The sequence below is a fragment of the Bufo bufo genome, chromosome 5 (assembly GCF_905171765.1).
Source record: "Bufo bufo chromosome 5, aBufBuf1.1, whole genome shotgun sequence".
Lineage (NCBI taxonomy): Eukaryota > Metazoa > Chordata > Amphibia > Anura > Bufonidae > Bufo > Bufo bufo.
The window spans coordinates 519,722,549-519,746,403 of NC_053393.1; the positions used below are offsets into that span (position 1 = coordinate 519,722,549).

The 23,855-nt window shown below is 45.1% G+C and overlaps 1 protein-coding gene and 2 long non-coding RNA genes across 3 annotated transcripts in view; 1 reads left to right on the plus strand and 2 right to left on the minus strand.

Moving 5' to 3' along the window:
* LOC121002893 (solute carrier family 25 member 40-like) lies at positions 1-21,003 on the plus strand. Its single transcript, XM_040434538.1, has 10 exons — positions 1-128; positions 1,674-1,733; positions 6,015-6,121; positions 8,920-8,987; positions 10,915-11,036; positions 11,499-11,672; positions 14,600-14,709; positions 17,518-17,599; positions 17,728-17,808; positions 19,701-21,003. Exons 1-10 carry the CDS (start codon positions 29-31, stop codon positions 19,817-19,819), a joined length of 1,023 nt encoding a protein of 340 aa, XP_040290472.1. The 5' UTR covers positions 1-28; the 3' UTR covers positions 19,820-21,003.
* The window catches only part of LOC121002894, a 19,936-nt gene continuing 4,790 nt past the window's right edge, over positions 8,710-23,855 (minus strand). The window contains exons 2-3 of the long non-coding RNA XR_005779346.1: positions 15,186-15,191; positions 8,710-8,721 (exon numbers count right to left, since the gene is read on the minus strand). This is a non-coding gene — a long non-coding RNA (uncharacterized LOC121002894). The remainder of the gene's footprint in view (positions 8,722-15,185; positions 15,192-23,855) is intronic.
* Positions 21,007-21,401, minus strand: LOC121002895. The gene is made up of 2 exons (XR_005779347.1): positions 21,268-21,401; positions 21,007-21,062 (listed from the first exon to the last, which is right to left on the minus strand). It is a non-coding gene; the product is annotated as an uncharacterized LOC121002895 (long non-coding RNA).

Consider the following 23,855-nt stretch of genomic DNA (forward strand, 5'->3'; position numbering starts at 1 on the left):
TTTAACCCTTTCTCTTTGTAGAAATAAAATGAAGGAACAGGATGAAGCGGCGCTTGCATCCACCAACATCACGCCGGTGCAGCAGATAATCGCTTCCTCCGCAGGCGCCCTGCTTACATCGCTCCTTGGTAAGCGTACAGTCCACGCGCTCTCTACTGGATCTAATTTAACCTGCGTCGTCTCCAAGTGGCATCTCAGTGTTTGGATTTCCAGCCGCACACAGAATGCCACTTGGGGCTCCATGCCCTCGGCCATGCCGTATTTCATTCCCCGGAATCTGGATACCTTATGTGTGCACTCCACTTTCTTCTCACTCCCATCAATAGAAAGGACTATTCCCGCCTGCAGTACGGACCAGAATGGGACACGTTCTGTAATAATCCTGCAAAAAATAGGAGTGTATGGCCCCATAGCGATGAACGGGTCAGTGTGCTGCCCGCAAAAAGATGTGGATAGCGCACGGACAAAAAATTTGCTTGTGTGCATGATGCCTAAGGATGTCTTCACTCGTGGTGGAAAAATCTGCCAGGGAATACGAAGCACAAAGGATTCCCCCATGTTATCCTATGGGGTTGAAAAGCGTCAGGGTCCCGCAGTGTAAATAATGATGAGTTGCGGGCTTTCCGAAGCTGAATGCCTCCATTTATTTCAGTGGGCCCTGTGATCAGCACAGAAATACGCTCCGTAATTCACAAATAACTACACCCTAATCCACACCATTGTAAAAATCCACGCCTGCGTATTCTCTGGCCGATTATTTTTTCGCCCTAAGAATCAAAAGCAAACCCGTCAGTTGTGTCCCACATTTTCATATTTTTTTTTTTTTCCTGGAATTTGATATTTATGGCCTAGGATAGGTCATCAATATCAGATGGATGGGGGGGGGGGGGGGGGGCGCTGACACCTGGCATACCCCCCCTCAGCGCTGCGGTCAGTGTTGGTGCCTCTTCCTAGGCCAGTGATATTGCATTTATTGGTCACATGACCAAGGCGCAGCTCAGTCCCATTCAAATGAATGGGGCTGTGCTGCAATACCAAGCACAGCCACTATCCAATGGACAGCGCTGTGCTTCGGTCTCCTCAAACAGCTGATCAGTGGGGGTGCTGGGAGTCTGACCCCTGCCGATCAGATACTGATGACCTATCCAGCTTTCAGAAGACCCTTTTAAAGATATGAACAGGTCTTTTATATAGATGGAAAATATTTGGGAAAGTGCAGTGTATGTGATATTTAGAGCAAGGAATTTACCAGAAGAACGATGAGATTTATTCTCAGTCTTTTATAAAAGTTGATTGATTTCAGAAATAATATTGAAAAAAATGAATCCGTATATTGTTCAGGTCAGTGTCCGTCCTGACGGTCTCTTTTCAGGACTCTTGTGACTGTTTTGTTGTCATCTTATGACAGCAGCCCCCAACAGAGACCCCTCACGTCTATCCCTGTCACATACAGCATGGATATATGTCCACGCTTTTGCCTCTTCATACGTGGACAACTTCAAATATAGGTCTTGGTGTCTCCATACAGAACTCCCTTCCCCTTCGTGAGCCTATACTGATTCTATGTCAGAAGTGTGGACTCTTTATATCTAGTGCAAGTTATTTTACGCTGCATTATGTTTGCCAGTGCAGCTCCTCTAGTGACCGTATTGTATGTCTTTGTCTTTTTCTAGTAACACCTCTGGATGTTATCAAGATTCGACTTCAAGCTCAAAGCAAACCTTTCACTAAAGGTAATGTTTCCACCTAGTAAGGGCCTTAAGGCCAGACACACATGAGCGAGTTGAATGTGAGAAACTTGCAGCTCCCGTTCGGACCCCCGCTCCTCTGACGGGATCGCACAGCATTATACTGATTTATAATGACGGGTAATCTATCTACAGCATTATGTCGGTGTAATTCAGTAGATTCCAGAACTCTCAGGGTCACCCAGCATTATAAAGCTGTGCGATCTAGTCAGAGGAGCGAAGGTCAGAACGGGCATCCTTATGTTCCGCCGCCCCGCAAAAAATAGAACATGTCCTATTCTTGTCCATTTTATGGGACAAATGCAGAACGCACGTGGCCGGTATCCGTGTTTTGCGGATCCGCAAAAACAGTTACGGACGTGTGCATGGCTCTTAACTCGGAGTTACTTAAAAGGATATACAGTATAAAATGTGTTTCTAAGCTGGACAGCCCTTTTAAATGTATTGTCTGCTACAGGTAACCTCTGTAATATGTCTTCTTGGGTCCAGTAAGATAATATTGGATCGCTCCCACCATTGGCGTCACCTTCTGTTCACTCAGGCGGGGAGCCAGCACCTCTGTGCACTCTGAGGGACCGCAGGTGTTCAGTAAAACCTGAGAATATCTCTGAATCGGACATGTTATATTAGGGAAGGTTATCCCTAAGTTAATGACCTTTGGTGTTTAACAGGGTTTCCATGATTAGAAAAATGTTTCCCCTCCCCCTTACTTCGAAACAGCGCCACTCTTGTCCACGGACTGTGTCTAGATTTGCTGCTCATTCCTATTGTAAGTGAATGAGGATCATCTGTAATACTAAAATGATATGCTTTTTGTAATCCTGGAATACCCCTTTCATTACCTGTGGGTAAGTTTTTCTCCATCATTCTGCATTCAGTACTATATAATCAGAGAGTGAAAACAGAATGTTAGAAATTTTTGCAAATTTATTGAAAAGGAAAAACTTTAATCTTGCATTGATATAAGTATTCAGCCCCTTTACTCAGGACTTTGTTCAAGCCCCTTTGGCAGTGATTACAGCCTCCAGTCTTCTTGGGGATGATGACACAAGGTTTACACCTGTATAATACAGCAGGCACCCGGCCTCAATGACGGGGAATGGCGATCACGCCGAGACCGGCCAATAAACCCCTCAGATGCTGCATTCAACAGAGATTGCGGCATCTATGAGGTTAGAGCCCCTGCAGTGAAATTGTGGGCCTCGGATGGGTTATCACTGCTGAAGGTTCCCATGGCTGACTTGGTAATGTTCCTGCTAAGCTGTGCACGAGGCAGATCAAAAAACACTAAATCTTAAACGTTTAAATCACAGTGCTTTTCCAATTTTACATGCAAATAATATAAACAATAATATATATATCCGGTATCTCCACGTCCGAAAATGTCTGAACTACTAAAATATTAAAATTGGGTTCCTGAACGGTGTACGCCGTAACTGAAAAATCAAACAATAAAAACACGCAGTTCACCATTTTTTTGTCACCTTGTCCCCCCCCCCCCCCCCCAAAAAAAAGTTTAATAAGTGATCAAAAAGTTACGTACCCCAAAAATGGTACTAATAAAAAATACAGTTTGTCCCGCATAAAAAACAAGCTTTGATACAGCTTTGTAGAGCAAAAATAAGTCGGGTTTATGAGTAACTAGCTGAAGGACCCGGCTTCGCACGGGTATATTTCATCTATTTCATTTAATGTTTGTGTGTGTCGTTAAAAGATATCGACAGTATCCCCTATAACACTGCCCCCCCCCCCCACAGTGCCCCGCCACCTAAAAATGGGGCCTCCACAGCAGCCCTTTAAACAAAAAACTTATAGGTCCCTCAGGAGGTTGAGACGCTATATATAATGTAAGGTTCAAAGGTCTCTAGGACCTAAGCGTAGCATTTGCACACCTCTCTGACTAGTGTTATATAAAACATATAATTCTTTATTAAGTATTATTCTTAAAATCTCATAGAACTCTTTTTAGGAACTGGTTAAAATTCCTCAGGACTAGACAGGTGGGAATTTGTGTTTTTTTACATTATAGATGTATCCTTGTTCAGATACACTGTATCCCGGTGGGGTGCCTGATTCTATCTGAACAAGGATACATCTATAATGTAAAAAAACACAAATTCCCACCTGTCTAGTCCTGAGGAATTTTAACCAGTTCCTTAAGAGTTCTTTGAGATTTTAAGAATACTTAATAAAGAATTATGTTTGATATAACACTAGTCAGAGAGGTGTGCAAATGCTACGCTTAGGTCCACAGCAGCCCATCCCCTTAACTTTGACCTTCACAGCAGCCCGCCCCTTTAACAGGGAGTTTCACAGCACCCCACTCCCTTGACAGTGACCTCCTCAGGGACCCGCCCCCTTAAGTGACCTCTACAGCACCCCTCCCCTTAACACTGACCTCCATAGGGGACCGTCCCCTTATCTGTGACCTCCACAGTACCCTGCTCCCTTAACAGTGACCTCCACAGCAGCCTTCCCCCTTAACAGTAACATCCACAGTGAACGCCCCTTAAACAGTGACCTCCGCAGCAGCTGCCCCTTTAATAGTGGCCCCTGCCCCTTTAACAGTGACCTCCACAGAGCCCTGCTCTTTTAAGGCTAGGACTACATGACTACATATGTCACGCGACATTTCGTCATACCATTGTCGCGCAACAATTTTTATAATGATAGGCTATGGTGTCGCACTGCGACACAACAGTTCGCAAAAAATCCATCCAAGATGGATGCATGTAGCAGCGTAGTTGTGCCCTATGTGTCGTGCGACTTATTGTCGTCGTGTACCCCTAGCTTAAAGCTGACCTACAGTGGTGAAACAAAATGGCTGGGTTGTTATGGAAACGTGGAGCAAAACTGTGTGTATGTGGAGACTAAGGGCCTGCGAGCTTCTATTGGCTGATAAGGGACATGTGACCATGTGCATGGCGGTTGGAAAATGAAGAGAGAGACTTGCCGGCTTGTATTGGCTAATGCAGGTCATTTTTGGGGAATATCTCAGGAACGGTACGTCCTAGAGAGCTGAGACCCGGTCTTAAACCTTCCCGGACACCTGATGTACCTGTGTGCCAAATATGGTGAAAATCGGTCCAGTCGTTTGGTCGCGCATAAAGAACAGACAGACAGACATTGGGACAGACAGAAACTCATTTTTATATTATAAGGCATAAAACAAAATAAGAACTATACAAGTTTGGTATTGAGCCGGAAACATGAGGTTAATTAGGAGTATTGCAATAGTTTTTCTTGGTATCAAAATTTTGGCATTGTGACAACCCTACTCTTGATGAGGTTTTCATTAAGAATATCTCTGTACTTTGCTCCTGCATTCAGTTCTTCTCAACCCTGACCAGTCTCCCTGTCCCAGCCTCTGACAAATACCGCACAGCTGCCACCACCGTGCTTCACTGTAGGGATGGTATTGGGCAGAGTTGTTTTCCTCCAAACATGATGCTTAGAAATTAGGACAAAAAGTTCAATCTTGGTTTCATCAGACCAGAGAATCTTGTTTCTCACAGTCTGAGAGTCTGTTAGGTGCTTTTCATATGTCTTATTACTGAGGAGAGGCTTCTTTCTGGCCACTCTACCATACAGCCCGGATTGGTGGAGGCTGCAGTGATGGTTGACCTTCTGCACACGGCCAGAATGACCATTTGGGTTATTGGTCACCTATCTTGCAAAGGCCCTACTCCCCTGACTACTTAGTTTGGTGAGGCGGCCAGCTCTAGGAAGAGTCCTGGTTGTTCCAAACTTCTTCCATTTAAGAATTATGGAGGCCACTGTGCTCTTCGGAACTTTCAGGGTAGCAGAAATATTTTTGTTCCCTTCTCCACACATAGCTTAGAGGGCGTTCCGACTGCGTTTATACAACTGAAGCCAGTGGCCTGTCGTTAATAGATGGGGAAGTTACGTCCTTGTGGGTAAATGTTGGAGTTCCAGATGGACTTCTAGTGCTACATGAACCGGTTTTGGATGTCTTGTGTAATGACTAGAGATGAGCGAATCGACTTCGGATGAAACATCCAAAGTCGATTCGCATAAAACTTTGTTTCAATACTGTACTAGAATGTATTTTACTTTGCGAATTCTCGCGAGATAATAACTTCAGAAATTGATTTATACTGTAAAAAAACATTTCCGGAACTCGGGTTCGATTCCAAGTGGTACAGTGGTACGCTCGCTCCGTACAGTATTGAAATGCGGATGTTTCATCCGAAGTCGTTTTGCTCATCCCTAGTAATAACCATGTCTCTTATTGTCCTCCATTAGGGAAGTGCTTTGTCTATTGCAATGGCCTCATGGATCACCTGTGCGTGTGTCTGAATGGAAACAGCAGAGCGTGGTATAAAGTGCCCGGCCGATTCACAGGAACCACGGTGAGATCACAGATTTGACAATTCTGTTACCAGAACAGAGGAAAACAGAAGACATCTTTACCCGCCCTGTCACCCCATGTTCTTTTATTCAGAAAGGAAAGATGTTGTTGGGGCTACGGTTACTGATGACCTATCCTCAGTATAGGTCATGAATATCAGATCAGTGGGGGTCCGACACTCGGCACCTCCAGCTATCAGCTGTTTTGGGGCAGCTCCACCATTGGAGGCAGCCATACAGCTCCATACACTGTGCAGTGGCCATGCTGGGGTACTGCAGCTCAGCTCCCACTCAAGTGTGTTCAAACATATTTTGTATGATATGGACACATTATCACAAGGGTGCAAGATGCTGATGGAACATGCATCCACGTCAAGGAGGAGGAGTTTTTTTTTTTTTTTTTTTCGTATTTATTTTTGTGCTGGTTTGTCTCTCTATCTCTGTCTCTATGGCTTCATGCACACGACTGTGCCCACTGTCTGCAGGCGTGGACCCATTCACTTGAATGGGGTCCGCAATATGCATCCCACGGCCCATACTGCACAGAAAACCCACGCAAGCACTCCGTTGTTCTTCCGTGGGGTTTCCGATCCATGCCTCTGTCCCGCACCGTATGTTCCAGATTGTGATCCCATTCAAGTGAATGGGTCTGCATCTGTGATACTGTGTGCAGGCCACAATATGGGCACGGACCTGCTACGGTCGTGTGCATGAGGCCCATCTCTATCTCTGTCAGTGTTTCTCTCTATCTCTGTTTCTCTCTGTCACCCTTTCTTCCTTCCCAGCCTTCACTGATACTTTCAGTTACAGTTTATGTTCGTTTCATAGCAGGTTAAAACACGGGTATGTAAAGTCATATGTGGATCGGCCAATGGCCGTTTTGCGTATACTGACACTTCTTTAGACGACGGTCTGTGTACGTGAAACGTCCATTGGCCAATCCACTTGTGACTTTACCTACCAGTATTTTAACCTGCTGTGAAGCTGATATAAACCGTGACTGGAAGTACCAGTGAGTGCCAGGATATCCTCTCTTTATGGACTATGTTAGAGGTTCTCTTGGCTTCTTCATATTGATGACCTATCCTCAGGATAGGTCCTCAATATCAGATCAGCGGAGGGTCCGTAACCCGGCACCCCCGCTGATCAGCTGTATGAGCATGCCATCTCCCTTCTCTCTTCCTGTCCCCATCTTCTTTGCTGTCCCATAGACATACAGTAGCGGAATGGAAGAGAGAAGGGAGGCGGTACGTGCACACTGTGCGCGCCGTCTCCTCAGGGAGCCGATCGGCGGGGGCGCCGGGTGTCGGACCCCTGACAATCTGATATTGATGGCCTATCCTGAGGATAGGTCATCAATATTAAAAAGCCCGGAGAACCCCTTTAATGCTTCTGACTTTTGCAGTGATCTGTATGCTGGGCTTTGCTGGGTTCACAGCTCTTTGTAGTTTAGCTTCGGTTTGTCTTTCTGTGAGATATTGGGAGAGTTTAGCGTTCTAAGTGGAAGGTTACAACGTTCTTCTTATCTAATGGACCAGGCTTGGGTGAGACAAATGTCACAAGTGGTGTATCAGCCCCTCGATCACAGCTCTGTGTGCGCTGAAAGTTTTTCATGGCCGTTTTGCATCAATGTGTGCACCCATTTTCTGGCTGTTTTGTATCCGTTCTAAGGGTCCATTCACACATCCGCAGAATGGGTACACATCCGTTCCGAAAATTGCGGAACGGGTGCGGACCCATTCATTCTCTATGGGGGCAGGAATGGATGCGGACAGCACACAGTGTGCTGTCCACATCCGCATTTCCGGAGCGCAACCCCGATCTTCCGGTCCGCGGCTCCAGAAAAAAATACAACATGTCCTATTCTTGTCCGCGATTGCAATACATTACGGCCCTGTGACTGGACCCTTAATAGCTGTTCAAAACAGACATTAAAAACTGATGTAAGTTCATAGTTTTAAAAAAAAAATTCTAAATCCCAACCCCTGCAGTGCTCTTCATATATACAGTATAATGTCCCCATAGTGCCCCCCAGTATGCATAATGACTCCTACAGTGCTCCCAGTATGCATAATGGGTCCCATAGTGCCACCAGTATAGATAATGACCCCCTTTGTGCCCCCAGTATTATGAAATGCCCCCCCAACCCACGATAGTGCAGACAAAAAATAATAGTATTCACCTCATCCACTCGCTCCTCACTGGATGCTGCAGGACCTTTGCTGTCCGTGTGATCATCATGCCGGGAGTGCAGGTCCTGCTGCATCCAGTGAGTCGCAGCGGCCATTGTTTGGTGATCATGTTTCTTTTACCTGCAGAAATATGAGCATTTTTCTGTTCATGTGCGGCCATCTTGGAAGTCCATTGTGTGCCGCTGGTATCTGGCGTACCGTGGATCCGGTACTGCGCTGTGGCTACACAGGAATACACGGGAACCTTGGCACAGATGTGAACAGAGCCTGAGCACAAGGAACATAATGACCAGACGTTCTGGTTTTCCAATATATGGACAATTTTAGCTTTTTGGTGGCAGTCCTCTCCAAGGCTAGGGTGACATGGGGTCGCAGTAGACTCGAGAAGGACCTTCCCTATACAGAAAAGGCTGTGGAGAAATTGCGACAATCACAAAAATTCTGTCCAGGTTGAATTCCTTGTGATTTCCCCATGACTTTTCTCCCTATAGGGAAACATTGTGGTTGCGGTGATGCGATGCTGCTCATGGACCTCTAGACTGAGACGTTGTTTTTATTACGGTTTACTTTAGTTTCCATAATTTTGTATTTTTTATTTCATTTTTTAGGATGCATTCCTCCAAATTGTCAGAAATGAAGGGATCCGATCTCTTTGGAGCGGGCTCCCGCCAACATTGTAAGTGCCATGATTTATGGGCTCAGTGCGGGAGACTTATCAAAACTGGTGCAAAGGGAAATTTGGCTTAGGTGCCCCCAGCCGCCAATCTGATGCCACCTTTCATTTCACAGAGCGCCTTTGGAAAATAAAAGGATGGATCTGATTGGTGGCTAGAGCAACTAAGCCACATTTTCCTTTGCACTAGTTTTGATAAATCTTCCCCAATATTCTCTGGTTACTGAGTGGAATTCCTATTTTCCAAGGCTTTTGTAAAGGTTTAAAACCACTTTTTCTGAGCTAAATATCGGCACAGACCATTATAGGCTTGTTAAAAATAAAAATAAAATAAAAAATCTGGCGGCAATGTAATAGGGAATATAAGAAGATCAAAGCAGTAAAAACGCCATTGGTTAGGCTCTGTTCACACCATGTCTGAGCGGTTGGTCTGTCGGGAGGACTGTTCGATGTTTACCTCCTACCTATGCCACTGTCTAGACAAATGGTGGAGTAGGTTTCTTCCTATAATGCTCCTCAAAATGCCCGGGCACCTCATATAGGTTATACTTACCCCGCTCCTTGGCACCCGCACCGCTCCTGATGCCTGCACGGCCGCCGCTACAGCCAATAACAGGCTGCGATGGGGACGAGTCTCCTTATTGTCATCTGTGATGCCTGGGAGGCTCGTTCCCGTTGCGGCCTGCTATTGGCTGACCAACCCCTAGCACCTCCCCCCGTCGGCAAATGTTTTGATCGGCGCTGCGGGCGGTGTGTCCCGGGGCGAGGTAAATATAAACTGTATGAGGGATCCGGGCATTTTGGGGGGAATTATAGGAGTTGGATAACCCCCTTAAATACATTTTGGAGTATACCCAGGAGCTTTTGTCCGGCATACATACCAAATGTAGGGCTCAAATGTGTGAACAGAGTCTTAAATGGGTTGTCTCATGTAGACATTTGTGGCACATGGATAAGATATGCCGTCAGTGTCCGATAGGTGTGGGTCCTGCCTCTGACACCTCATCCTACCTCAAGAACAGTCATGAATGGAGAGCAACCCGTGTATGTGCAGCTTTCTCCATTAACGGAGTTGTCCCATGAAAAATATTCTACAGTTTTGAAACCAGCACCTGGATCTGAATACTTTTGTAATTACATGTAATTTAAAACTTTAGTACAGCCGCTGAGTTATTCAATAAAATATATCCGAATGGCACCACCTGCTGTTTGTTCTTTTTCTTATTCCTTTGTCCTGCTCACCGAGATGGTCGCACATGCTCAGTTTCATCCTTCAACTGCCCCCTGGGCTGTGATAGGGAGAGCCTGGACACGCCCCCTGGGCTCTGATGGGGAGAGCCTGGACACGCCCCCTGGGCTCTGATAGGGAGAACCTGGACACGCCCCCTGGGCTGTGATAGGGAGAGCCTGGACACGCCCCCTGGGCTGTGATAGGGAGAGCCTGGACACGCCCCCTGGGCTGTGATAGGGAGAGCCTGGACACGCCCCCTGGGCTGTGATAGGGAGAGCCTGGGCTGTGATAGGGAGAGCCTGGACACGCCCCCTGGGCTGCAGCAGAAAATACACTCCCCTTGATATAAATCTAGCAGAGCAATGAATAGGGAGATCTCTGGATCCATGTGAGGTGCAGGGCTGGTTCTAGCTTTGTTAGAAAGAGAATGTCATGTACTATACGATCAGATTTTTTTGTTTTTTGCATTATTCATGGGATAACCCCTTTAATTGCTATGGGACGTCTGAAATGTCCAGATGGGGCAACCCTTTTAATATCTTGTTTTTGGGCTTAAATTAGTTTTGTTGGCCCAGCCCCAGTGTGCAGGACAGAGCTGCTATGGCATAGTATGATAGTATACAGTATAGTCGCTGTGTCCGTTCATTGCGATCATGGTGGTGTGTGTACATGTCGCCTTATTATAACTTGTGTCCACAGAGTAATGGCTATTCCAGCTACCGCCATCTACTTCACCTGTTACGACCATCTACGGGACATATTGATCCATCGTTTGAACAGCGTGGAGAGCGCCTGCCTCATTGCTGGAGCCGCAGCCAGACGTGAGTCCTTCCTCACATACCTTAGAGAGGACCCGTCCCCTTTGCTGAGGACCCGTCCCCTTTGCTGAGGACCCGTCCCCTTTGCTGAGGACCCGTCCCCTTTGCTGAGGACCCGTCCCCTTTGCTGAGGACCCGTCCCCTTTGCTGAGGACCCGTCCCCTTTGCTGAGGACCCGTCCCCTTTGCTGAGGACCCGTCCCCTTTAGTAAACACTTATAATAAGTCTTAGCATTTTTCTTAGGACTCTCTATGTTGTCATCTCTCTGTTATTCCTCCTGGAAATAGATGACTGAACTGACAACTGGGTGTTTAAAAAAATATCCTGCCTATGGCAGAAATCCTCCTTCTACAGAAGTCTGATGCCAGTAAACCCAGTAGTGCACGTCCCATTTAAAATCCTCAATAACAGCTTGGAGGATGCTGCAGTGGGATGACAGACCTTTGTTTCATTCATGTTCTTCAGTGGGATCGGCTACCCTGATCAGCCCGCTGGAGTTGATCAGGACGAAGATGCAGTCCCGACCGCTGTCGTACAAGGAGCTGACGTTCTGTATTCGGAGCGCTGTGGTCAAGGAAGGCTGGCTGTCCCTGTGGAAAGGATGGGGCCCCACTGTCCTGAGAGATGTCCCCTTTTCTGGTACGGTCATTTCTAGAAATAGAGACATTACATATAGTTGTTACGTTACTTATTTTGTACCGATCCCGAGTTAAAGCCTGTAATATTTTCTCCAGAGCAGTATTCACAATTCTGCTGCATTCAGAGCTGAACTCTTTAGCATTCTCTGTTTTGTTATCAATGTCTGCGCAGAATTTCCTCTATTATTTACAATCTGGAAAGTGTTGTCTTTTCATCTGGCAGTTTATAATAATGTGAAAAATTAAGTGACCCACTTCTTTATAGTAGCCCAGCAAGGTGTTGGGGAAGCATTTGATGACAAACATGTTGACTTGTTTCCATTGATGACCTGTTGTGAATGCAGCTCTGGAGTATAATACAGGATGTAACTCAGGATAAGTAATGTACAGTTGCATGAAAAAGTATGTGAACCCTTTAGAATGATATGGATTTCTGCACAAATTGGTCATAAAATGTGATCTGATCTTCATCTAAGTCACAACAATAGACAATCACAGTCTGCTTAAACTAATAGCACACAAAGAATTAAATGTTACCATGTTTTTATTGAACACACCATGTGAACATTCACAGTGCAGGTGGAAAAAGTATGTGAACCCTTGGATTTAATAACTGGTTGAACCTCCTTTGGCAGCAATAACTTCAACCAAACGTTTCCTGTAGTTGCAGATCAGACGTGCACAACGGTCAGGAGTAATTCTTAAACATTCCTCTTTACAGAACTGTTTCAGTTCAGCAATATTCTTGGGATGTCTGGTGTGAATCGCTTTCTTGAGGTCATGCCACAGCATCTCAATCGGGTTGAGGTCAGGACTCTGACTGGGCCACTCCAGAAGGTGTATTTTCTTCTGTTTAAGCCATTCTGTTGTTGATTTACTTCTATGCTTTGGGTCGTTGTCCTGTTGCAACACCCATCCTCTGTTGAGCTTCAGCTGGTGGACAGATGGCCTTAAGTTCTCCTCAAAATGTCTTGATAAACTTGGGAATTCATTTTTCCTTCGATGATAGCAATCCGTCCAGGCCCTGATACAGCAAAGCAGCCCCAAATCATGATGCCCCCACCACCATACTTCACAGTTGGGATGAGGTTTTGATGTTGGTGTGCTGTGCCTCTTTTTCTCCACACATAGTGTTGTGTGTTTCTTCCAAACAACTCAACTTTGGTTTCATCTGTCCACAGAATATTTTGCCAGTACTGCTGGGGAACATCCAGGTGCTCTTGTGCAAACTGTAAACGTGCAGCAATGTTTTTTTTTGGACAGCAGTGGCTTCCTCTGTGGTATCCTCCCATGAAATCCATTCTTGTTCAGTGTTTTACGTATCGTAGATTCGCTAACAGGGAAGTTAGCATATGCCAGAGACTTTTGTAAGTCTTTAGCTGACACTCTAGGATTCTTCTTCACCTCATTGAGCAGTCTGCGCTGTGCTCTTGCAGTCATCTTTACAGGACGGCCGCTCCTAGGGAGAGTAGCAGCAGTGCTGAACTTTCTCCATTTATAGACAATTTGTCTTACCGTGGACTGATGAACAGCAAGGCTTTTGGAGATACTTTTATAACCCTTTCCAGCTTTATCCAAGTCAACAATTCTTAATCGTAGGTCTTCTGAGAGCTCTTTTGTGCGAGGCATCATTCACATCAGGCAATGCTTCTTGTGAAAAGCAAACTCAAAACATGTGTGTTTTTTATAGGGCAGGGCAGCTGTATCCAACACCTCCAATCTCATCTCATTGATTGGACTCCAGTTGGCTGACACCTCACTCCAATTAGCTCTTGGAGATGTCATTAGTCTAGGGGTTCACACACTTTTTCCACCTGCACTGTGAATGTTTGTTTACATGGTGTGTTCAATAAAAACATGGTAACATTTAATTCTTTGTGTGTTATTAGTTTAAGCAGACTGTGATTGTCTATTGTTGTGACTTAGATGAAGATCAGATCACATTTTATGACCAATATGTGCAGAAATCCATATCATTCCATAGGGTTCACATACTTTTTCTTGCAACTGTATGTACACAGTGACTCCACCTGCAGAATAGTGAATACAGCTCTGGAGTATAATAACGGATGTACCTCAGGATAAGTAATGTATGTACACAGTGACTCCACCAGCAGAATAGTGAGTGCAGCTCTGGAGAATAATACAGGATGTAACTCAGGATCAGTACAGGATAAGTAATGTATGTACACAGTGACTCCACCTGCAGAATAGTGAATACAGCTCTGGAGTATAATAACGGATGTACCTCAGGATAAGTAATGTATGTACACAGTGACTGCACCAGCAGAATAGTGATGTACACAGTGACTGCACCAGCAGAATAGTGAGTGCAGCTCTGGAGTATAATACAGGATGTAACTCAGGGTCAGTACAGGATAAGTAATGTAATGTATGTACACGGTGACTCCACCAGCAGAATAGTGAGTGCAGCTATAAGTTGCTTAAAGGGGTCATCCTGGAAATAGGATAGGTCACCAAAATCACGTGGGGGTCTGACTCCCGGGACCTCCTCTGATTAGCTGTTCAGCGGGCCAGTGCCATCACTATACATCGGTCACATGGCCTAGGTGCAGCTCATCCCCCATTGAAGTTGATGGAGCTCAGCTACAATATCAAGCGCAGCCGCTTTACAATGTACAGCGCTGTGCTTGGAGAGCGGCTGGGTGTCCCCAGAACTCCGGGGAGCGTGGTGGCTCCCACTGCAGGGGTGCTGGGACTCAGACCCCCCAACAATGTGATGATGATGACACTGTGGAACACTTATGGCCCCGTCACCCTGTTCTAACGTGTTTAGTGGGTTTTGTGGTGTGCTTGTGATATATGACAAACCTATTGCTAGATCTGTCCAGTTTGGTTGTTAGTTTCTTCAGTTTACGAAGTTCTAAGGGATTTTCTGGTAACGCCGTTCTGTTCTTTATATTGCAGCAATGTATTGGTATAATTATGAGCTTGGAAGAAAATGGCTTTGCCAGAGATATAACAAAGCAGAAGCAACCCTTTCAATATGTTTTGCATCAGGAGCCTTTTCTGGATCGGTAAGATCTATCTATCTAATCATGTAACCATACTGCTATAACCTTGTTTTTGCTATTGCACCTATGCACAGGTAGACACAGGCTGTTCAGCCACTTCCTTGGGAAAGCAGAGTAATGGCCATATGGTTTCTATTGCAGCTCCCACATGACTTGGGTAGACCAAACAAAGCTAGAACCAGCCCTGTACCTCACATGGGTCCAGAGGTCTCTACATTCATTGCTGCTAGAATATCTTCAGCTTGGTAGCTCAGGGGTCGTGTCCTTTCTGCTCCAGCTCTCTCCCTGTAACTGCCACAGCTTCTAACACAGGGATCAGCATCCTCCGGCACTCCAGCTGTTGTGAAACTACAACTCCCAGCATGCATACTTGCTCTGCTCTTCTAAGATTTCTCATAGCAATGAATGGAGCATGCTGGGAACTGTAGTTTCACAACAGCTGGAGTCTTGGAGGTCGCTGATCCCTGTTCTAACAGAACATATGGCTGGTGGCAGTTGAAGATTTAAACTGAGCTCTTTTGACCAGGGACAGAAAAAAAAGGAAAAGAACAAACAGCAGGTGGCGCTGTACAGATACACTTTATTGAATAGCTCACTGGCTATAGGTCCAATCACACAAACCTAAGCTTCAGTGCCTGTATTGTGGACTGCAAACAGCGGGTCTGCAACACATGGGCACTGGCTGTGTGCACTCCGTGCTGCAGATGCGGACCATTGACTTGAATAGGTCCGCGATCCGCAAGATGTGTCAAAAGATAGGACATCTCCTATCTTTTGCGGAGAGGAGGCACGGATTGGAAGCCTCAGAAGCGCTTCCATGGGCATTTGGGTCCGCACCACAAAATATAGGACCTGTCCTATCTTTTGCTGTATCTTGCAGATTGCGGAACCATGCAAGTCATTGGGAGATTATATATATATATATATATATATATATATATATATATACTGGCACAATCATCCGCTAGTCTTGAGCTCCCTGCACTGGCAGAAGCCTCTTAACAAATCGGGCGCATCTCTGCCCTGTAGCAGAAACTGAAGTCTATGCAGCTACAGGCTGGTCTAAACTTCAGCGATAACTTCCGCCACTTTCTGGTAAAAGTTCTATTAAATGTGGTCGGGGCGGTGTGAAGCCCCGCCAAACTCCATTAGGCCCCACCCCTTCTCACCACTTTGGAAAAGTGTCGAGAAGCCTAAAAATTCGCAAATTATGGCACATTTATGACTTAATAAATGTCCCTCAATGGGTCTGCAGCACTTAGTGCATACGGCCGGTGCCTGTGCATTGCGGACCAATATTTGCGGTCCGCAGCACGGGCACGGAGCCCTTACATGCGCCTGAATGAGCCCCTTATTTTTTAATTACATGCGATTACAAAAGTATTTAGATCCAGGTGCTGATTTGAAAAATGTAGAATGTTTCATAACACAACCCCTTTAAGGTCTGTTGCATTGCACTAAATCTCACCTTTTTATCATCATGTTGTTTTAAAGGGGTATTCCGGTTATATTGTTATCCCCTACCGACAGAATAGGGGATAACTATTTGAAAATCAACAGTGCACCCAGCCACTCCATTAATTTCTATGGAAGTTCCGGATATAGGCGATCACAGGGTTCCCGTGAACGGCGTGGGTCCTAGTGGTAGGACCTCCACGGATCCAATAGTTATCCCCTATCCACACTTAATATAACTGGAATATCCCTTCAAGGTCCAACCATGACCTTTGCAGTCACCACTAGGGGGAGCTGAGTATCTTACTGCATACGTATGCACTATGCTCATGGTAAAGCTGCTATCTTTCTCCGTAGAGGTGACTGCTGGCTGCCAGGATTTTATATATTTCTACATGGAGAAAAATGTATACATTTGTACCTGTTTATTTTTTAAAGTGTAAATAGTGTAACACTTACTGCAAGAATTAAAAGACCATTAGTCTAATTCACTTCAAAAGGGCCTTAATCGGCATAATTAGTAAAGGGAGCAGAGAGTTTAAAGGGGTCTCAAGAAGACCACGCCTGTTCACATGGACTACAAGGAGGCTTTCCCAACTCGGAACCTCCTTCTGAGACAGATTCTGGCGTAATCATGCCCATATATATTTCAAGGACGGCCATTTGAATGGCCACAATATAATGCATGTTTTCCCCTGCAGCAAGCCATGGCTTCACCCAGCCAAATCAACAATTTGCTGGGAGAGGGGTGCCAGGAGCGGGACTGTGGGCGATCAGCCATTTACCCCTTGTACAAGCAGCGTGACTGGCGGCGGTCATCCGATAATCCCTGGTTCCCCAGGCGCGGGACTGGAGGTGATCAGCCGATAACACCTGGTGCCAGGAGCAGGATGGGGGTGATCATTGGATAACCCCCTGGTGCCAGTGGTGGGAGTGAGCAGCTGATAACCCCCGGTGCCAGGAGCAGGACTTGGGGAGATCATCTGATAACCCCTGGTGCCAGGAGCAGGACTGGGGGCGATCAGCTGATAACCCCTGGTGCCAGGAGCAGGACTTGGGGAGATCATCTGATAATCCCTGGTACTAGGATTATCGGGACTGGGGGCAGTCAGCCGATAACCCCTGGTGCCAGGAGCGGGACTGGGGGCAGTCAGCCGATAACCCCTGGTGCCAGGAGCGGGACTGGGGGCAGTCACCCGATGACCCTAGCAATGCATTATGAAAGGCATCGTCTCTAGTCTAATTTTTCATTCTTGCAGTCAGTGGACGCTCCAGCTCATGGATCCCCCTGATTTACCATTAATACGTCTTCTTTGAGCAATTCCGGATGATGGGATTTTACTTTGTATTTTACAGTTTGCTGCTGTAGTCACTTTACCATTTGATGTGGTGAAAACTAGGAGACAGATTGAAACTGGAGAACTGGAGGCGTCACACCGTAAGTGTGGGACATGACACTGATCCCCATTAACATACACACAACGTCCGTCTCCTTTCTAGTATCTGCTTAATGCACTGGCGCAGCCTGACGTAACTTTTTTTAAAAATTTTAAATGTTTCCTTTAGATTTACAGAAAAAATCTACATCGACTTGGAAGATAATGCGTATTATAATATCCGAGAATGGCTTTAGGGGTCTTTTTGCAGGTGAGTTTATTGTAGTTTTCATTGGGTCGTTCTTCCTGATCCTGATGTGTTCCTGTTTGTACAGCATCACAGATTTGAAGACAATGAAAAACATCTGGCCATTCACACGGTGGCCACGAGGTGGCGCCGCTGTCCTATAACACTGCTATTGAGGCTTTGGCTCTGTTCACAGCTGCATCATAGCTTCTGTTCATAACCGCCATACAGCAGATCTCCACTGCGTCTGACACCCCCGATCTAATTATCATGGGGTTTCATTGTGGTTTCTGTAGCCGCATGCTACGCTATTCTTGTCATCAGAACTGTGCACGGATGCAGAACTTTCTAATTTTTTACTTTAACTTTGATGTTCATTTTAACTAATTCCAGTGTGAACACCTGCCTGCATACAATATGGCACGGTATACATTTTTAAAGGGGTTTTCTAATAATGCTGTTGGTACAGTACTGTACACTGGTGGTAAAACGAGCTTTTAGTATAACAAGGGACCACCATGACTACATGGCCCACGTAAATCTGGATCCAACCCTCAGGACATGGTGTATGCCCCAAAGACGTGCAAAATATTGGTGTAAATGTACAGTAGCCTTGAGCTGGAATGAGAAAGTGTCTGATTTGCCCAGTTCACTCCAGCTGTTGTGAAACTACAACTCCCAGTGAGCTCCATTCATCAAGTATGCTGGGAGTCTCGCTGTAGCTGGAATGCCGAAGGCTGCTGATTCCTGTCCTAGGGAGTGCTGCTAACTATATGATGCCACTTTGATACACTTGGTGTACGCTTTATTCAGCACTCTAGATAAACTTAGGACACGACTTAAAGGCTATGGACACCTTTAACCTGGAAGCCATGATTCTGCTTGGAGGCTGCCATCTTTATTCCTTCATTTAATTCTCAGACCCCCTGATATTCAGCTTGGAACCTGCTTCTAGCTTTAGACTTCTCATATCCGTGGACCGGTCCCTCCTAATACATTCTGGATGTGAAGTCTGTGTGTCTAGGATGCTGCTGTCTTCACTAGCTCTCCTGTATCAGTGCAGCTTGATAACTAGACTGATTTTTTATTTTTCCTTCTCCAGCCCATAAGGGATCTTCTCTCATTTGCACTGACAGTCAGTGATACTGAGGAATGTATGATTTTCCTCCGCCAAGGGAGAGGTTTTTTTATTTTTTGGTGCTCTACCTTTTCTCTACACTGATACACTGCCTATGTGATTCCCTCCCTAGAAATTGCCTTGCGTGTGCCCTCCAACATTTTATACACCCTGTGTGAGCTGCTCCCCTTGGATGCCTTTCCCCCTCTCCACAATCTGCTGCATCTCACATCCTCCCCCTCCCTGCTGCTATCTCTTAGGGCTCATTCAGACGGCCGTATGCTGTCCGCAAAAATACTGAATGCTATCCGTTTTTTTGCGGATCCGCAAAAAAAATGAAACGTGTCCTATACTTGTCCGTGAAAATCAGGACATGGCCCCATTGAAGTCTATGGGTCCGCAAAAATACTGAATGCTATCCGTTTTTTTGCAGATCCGTTTTTTTGCGGATCCGCAAAAAAACGGATAGCATTCAGTATTTTTGCGGACAGCATACGGCCGTCTGAATGAGCCCTTACACTGAGAGAAGGGGAGAGCTGAGAGGGTGGTCAGGAGCAGAGCTCGGATTTATGTCCGATTCAGCGGCTAGGCGAAGGACTTACATTGACTATGCAGGAGCAAAATGTCGGGAAATTTTAAATGAGGACGATTTATAAAGTTGCTTAATTTTGCATTTAGCGAAGAAAAAAAAACCAGTGAAAGGCGTCCATGGCCTTTTATTAAGTTTAATTTTCCAGTCCGCTGTATTGTACGGTATATGTCGTGTCTGATATTCACTTTCACCTTTTCCTTTCTGCAGGTCTGAGTCCTCGCCTAATCAAGATCGCCCCCGCCTGTGCCATAATGATCAGCACCTACGAATTTGGAAAATCTTTTTTCCGCAAGTTAAATAATGAGCAGCAGTTGAAGACTTTGTGATTGAGTTTCTGTCCCTTCCTGTCATGTTTTATTGCTGTAAATGAATGCGGCTGATCGGTGGGCGTCAGACATGAGCACATGGCAATGATGTGATGTGCAGGACTGTGCGCCTAAGAGGGAGAGAGGCAGGGAATTTGCAGAAATCCCTATAATATTATTTTTGTTGGTGGCGAGTGATCAGCACTCCCCAGCAGCACCTTTACAGTATTTTGCATTGGTGTATGGACATCTAGAGTAGTCACTCTCTAACTGTGATGTTTGTTGCCAGGCAACATCTGAATGTTGAAGGAAATATTCATTGCGAATTGTGGACAGCTCTACCCTATGAAATGTATGATTGTGTCCTATAGTTTAGCTTAACATAGAGCATATTTAAAGAAGCACCCGGACAAAGCGAATACACTGTGTCATGCCTAGTGCAGGGGCGGAGCATGACACAAGGTTTCAGAGAACATCAAAGAGAATCCCTTTATGCTCCACCCCCTGTACTATACATAGCACGGTTCAGCTTTACCTTCAGTGTTCCTTTAAAGAGATTGTGCCAAGTTTTTAAGTTATCACCGATCTACAGAATAGACAGGGATGGCCAACCTGAGGCTCTCCAGCTGTTGCAAAACTACAACTCCCAGCATGCCCAGACTGCCTACAGCAGGGCATGGTGGGAGTTGTAGTTTTACAACAGCTGGAGAGGCTCTGGTTGACCATCCCTGGAATAGGGCATAACTAACTGATCAGTGGGGGGTTAGATTGTTGGGACCGAACCGATCCCGAGATCTGGGATTCCCATTCCCCCGATCTGATGGGGCGGCAGCTCGAGCGAACGTCCTGCCGCTCCATCCCTTCTCTCCGCTTCCTGGGACTGTCGGAGATAGCCGCGTACAGCGCTCAGCTATTTTCGGTGGTTCCATAAAGAATAAATGGATCGGCAGAGCGCATGCTCAACCTGCCGCCCCATCAGATCAGGTGGAATTGGATCCCCGTTCTCAGGATCGGTTGGGTCCCAGCGGTAAGACCCCCACGATCAGTTAGTTGTCCCCTATCTTGCAGATAGGGGATGACTTTGAAACTTAGCACAACCCCTTTAAGTTATTAAAGCATTATTTATCTCTGGTGTATTTTGGTAGATATCCCGTTACTGAAGATTACTCGTGTAACTTAGGCCTTAATATATATTATTTGCTTTTTCTTTTCTTTTTTTTTTACTTTAGGTTTTTGTTTTGCTTTTAGACTGAAAGAAAAAATACTAAAAAAGAAAAATCTAATCCATATCAGAAATTAAATTGTTAAATTTTGTAAAGATACGTTTAAAGCTGATTATTATTTTCTAATTACCGGTAAATGGAGATACACTGAAGATTACTCGTGTAACTTAGGCCTTAATATATATTGTTTGCTTTTTTCATTTTTTATTTTTTATTTTTTTGCCTTTTTAGACTGAAAAAAAAAACCTAAAAAAGAAAAATCTAAGCCATATCAGAAATAAAATTGTTCTATTTTGTACAGATACGTTTAAAGCCGATTTTATTATTTTCTAATTACTGGTAAATGAAGAGATTTTTGTGTTTTATTTTATGGTGGCCCTGTCATCTGCAATGACATCAGGGCTCTTTATAAAGAAGCTATTTAGGTCGCTGACAAAACCCATATTCATGAACGTGCAGCCCATAAATATGAATGCTGGAATTAACGGCATCATTATTGCGCTGTATTGTTTAGTACGTGCCAACGTTATTATAATGGTCGTTAGTATTATATGATAAAGGGGTTGTCCGAGCTGCAGATATTTGACCTATCCTCAGGATAGGTCATCCGTAACAGAATGGTGGGATCCCAAAACCCGACACCCCTACCGTCAGCTGTTTCAGGCATAAAGCCCTGCCAGAACTGAGCTACAGGACAACTACACAGTCGATGGATCATTCCGCCCGCTGTATTGTTTCTAGAGCCAGCAGCTGCCTGAAACTGCTGATCGGTCGAGGTGCCGGGTGTTGGACCCCCACCCATCCTAAGGAGTAGCTCCAGCACTACAGTAACCAGCTCAGCCTACTATCCTGAGAATAGGACGTCAGTCTAAAAATCCTGGAAAACCCCATTACATTACTCCACCTATTGGTTGGCTTACATCAAAATTCACGCTCCTTGTCGAAAGAGGCACAAAAAATGTACAAAACACACACAATAATTGTGGTGCATGGTATGTATAACAGTTTTTTTAGTGTCAATTAAGCCAGAATTATAGTGCATTTAGCTTAGTAAATCTACACCAATTTTCAGTCTGTCTGTGGCCACCACTAGAGGGAGCTTAGGAGCACACTGCATACTGTCATTTCTATGCCTTATGTTCCATCAAATGAAAAGGATTATTCCCATCTCAGACATTCACGGCTTAGATCTTTTGCAGCGACCACGATGGCCAGAGTTACAGAAACAGCCGAGCCGCACCTTCCATAACTTGCTGTGCCACAATGGCCACCACATAAGACACGTCTTCCGATCTCAGCCATGACTTTTTTTTTCTGGGACATATTATTAAAAAACTAACAAACCATCTTATATACTAACATACATAGTACATAAGGCCAAAAAAGACATCCATCCATCCAGTTCAGCCTGCAAGTTGATCCAGAGGAAGGCAAAAAATCCCTATGAGGTAGAAGCCAATTTTCCCCACTTAAGGGGAAAAAAATTCCTTCCCGACTCCAATCAGGCAATCAGAATAACTCCCTGGATCAACGACCCCTCTCTAGTAGCCATAGCCTGTAATATTATTACGCTCCAGAAATACATCCAGGCCCCTCTTGAATTCTTTTATTGTACTCACCATCACCACCTCCTCAGGCAGAGAGCTCCATAGTCTCACTGCTCTTACCGTAAAGAATCCTCTTCTATGTTTGTGTACAAACCTTCTTTCCTCCAGACGCAGAGGATGTCCCCTCGTCACAGTCCTGGGGATAAATAGATGATGGGAGAGATCTCTGTACTGACCCCTGACATATTTATACATAGTAATTAGATCTCCCCTCAGTCGTCTTTTTTCTAACGTGAATAACCCTAATTTTGATAATCTTTCAGGGTTAGTTATTACTTTAGTTGCCCTCCTCTGAACCCTCTCCGGCTCTGCTATGTCTGCCTTGTTTACAGGAGCCCAGAACTGTACACAGTCCTCCATGTGTGGTCTGACTAGTGATTTGTAAAGTGGTAGGACTATGTTCTCATCACGGGCATCTATGCCCCTTTTGATGCAACCCATTATCTTATTGGCCTTGGCAGCAGCTGCCTGACACTGGTTTTTACAGCTTAGTTTGCTGTTCACTAAAATTCATAGGTCCTTTTCCATGTCAGTGTTACCCAGTGTTTTACCATTTAGTATGTACGGGTGACTTGCATTATTCCTTCCCATGTGCATAATCTTACATTTGTCAGTGTTAAACCTCATCTGCCACTTATCTGCCCAAGCCTCCAGTCTATCCAGATCCCTCTGGATATAGTCCTCATCTGAATTCTATGCCCCAAACAGGCTGCGTCCTGCACAGTGTTGGTGCTATGATGTCTTGTCTGTGTGGTCACGTGGCATAATCCTGTGGCATTGTTTGCGGTTTAGAATAAAAAAAAAATGTCAGAAACCCCTTTAAATGGCTGTAAAATTATTTTGTCAAAATAGCTTTTCACATTGTGTGTGGATGATAGGGCCTGATAAGGCGCCTGAACGTTTTATGCTTGGAAATCCTCATTGTGCCTTCTAAAATGTCTAATTGAATGGTAAAAGCAATGGAGTGCAAGTGCCCTTTAAATGCATTGTCTTTGGTCTTGAAAAATAAAGTGCCATTTTTCTTAACCTTGTCATTTTGTTTATTTTTATTTTGCAATTTATATAAAAGGTTTCACATGCAGACAGTAAAAGTGCACACAAGCTTCTACATACTGTGGTAAACAGTATTATTAAGTTTTGAACGAAGCAACTTTGGATTAAGCATCCGAAGCTCGCGTCGCTCAACGCTATCCATAGGCATTAATGTGGAATTCCCAGCTTCCACTC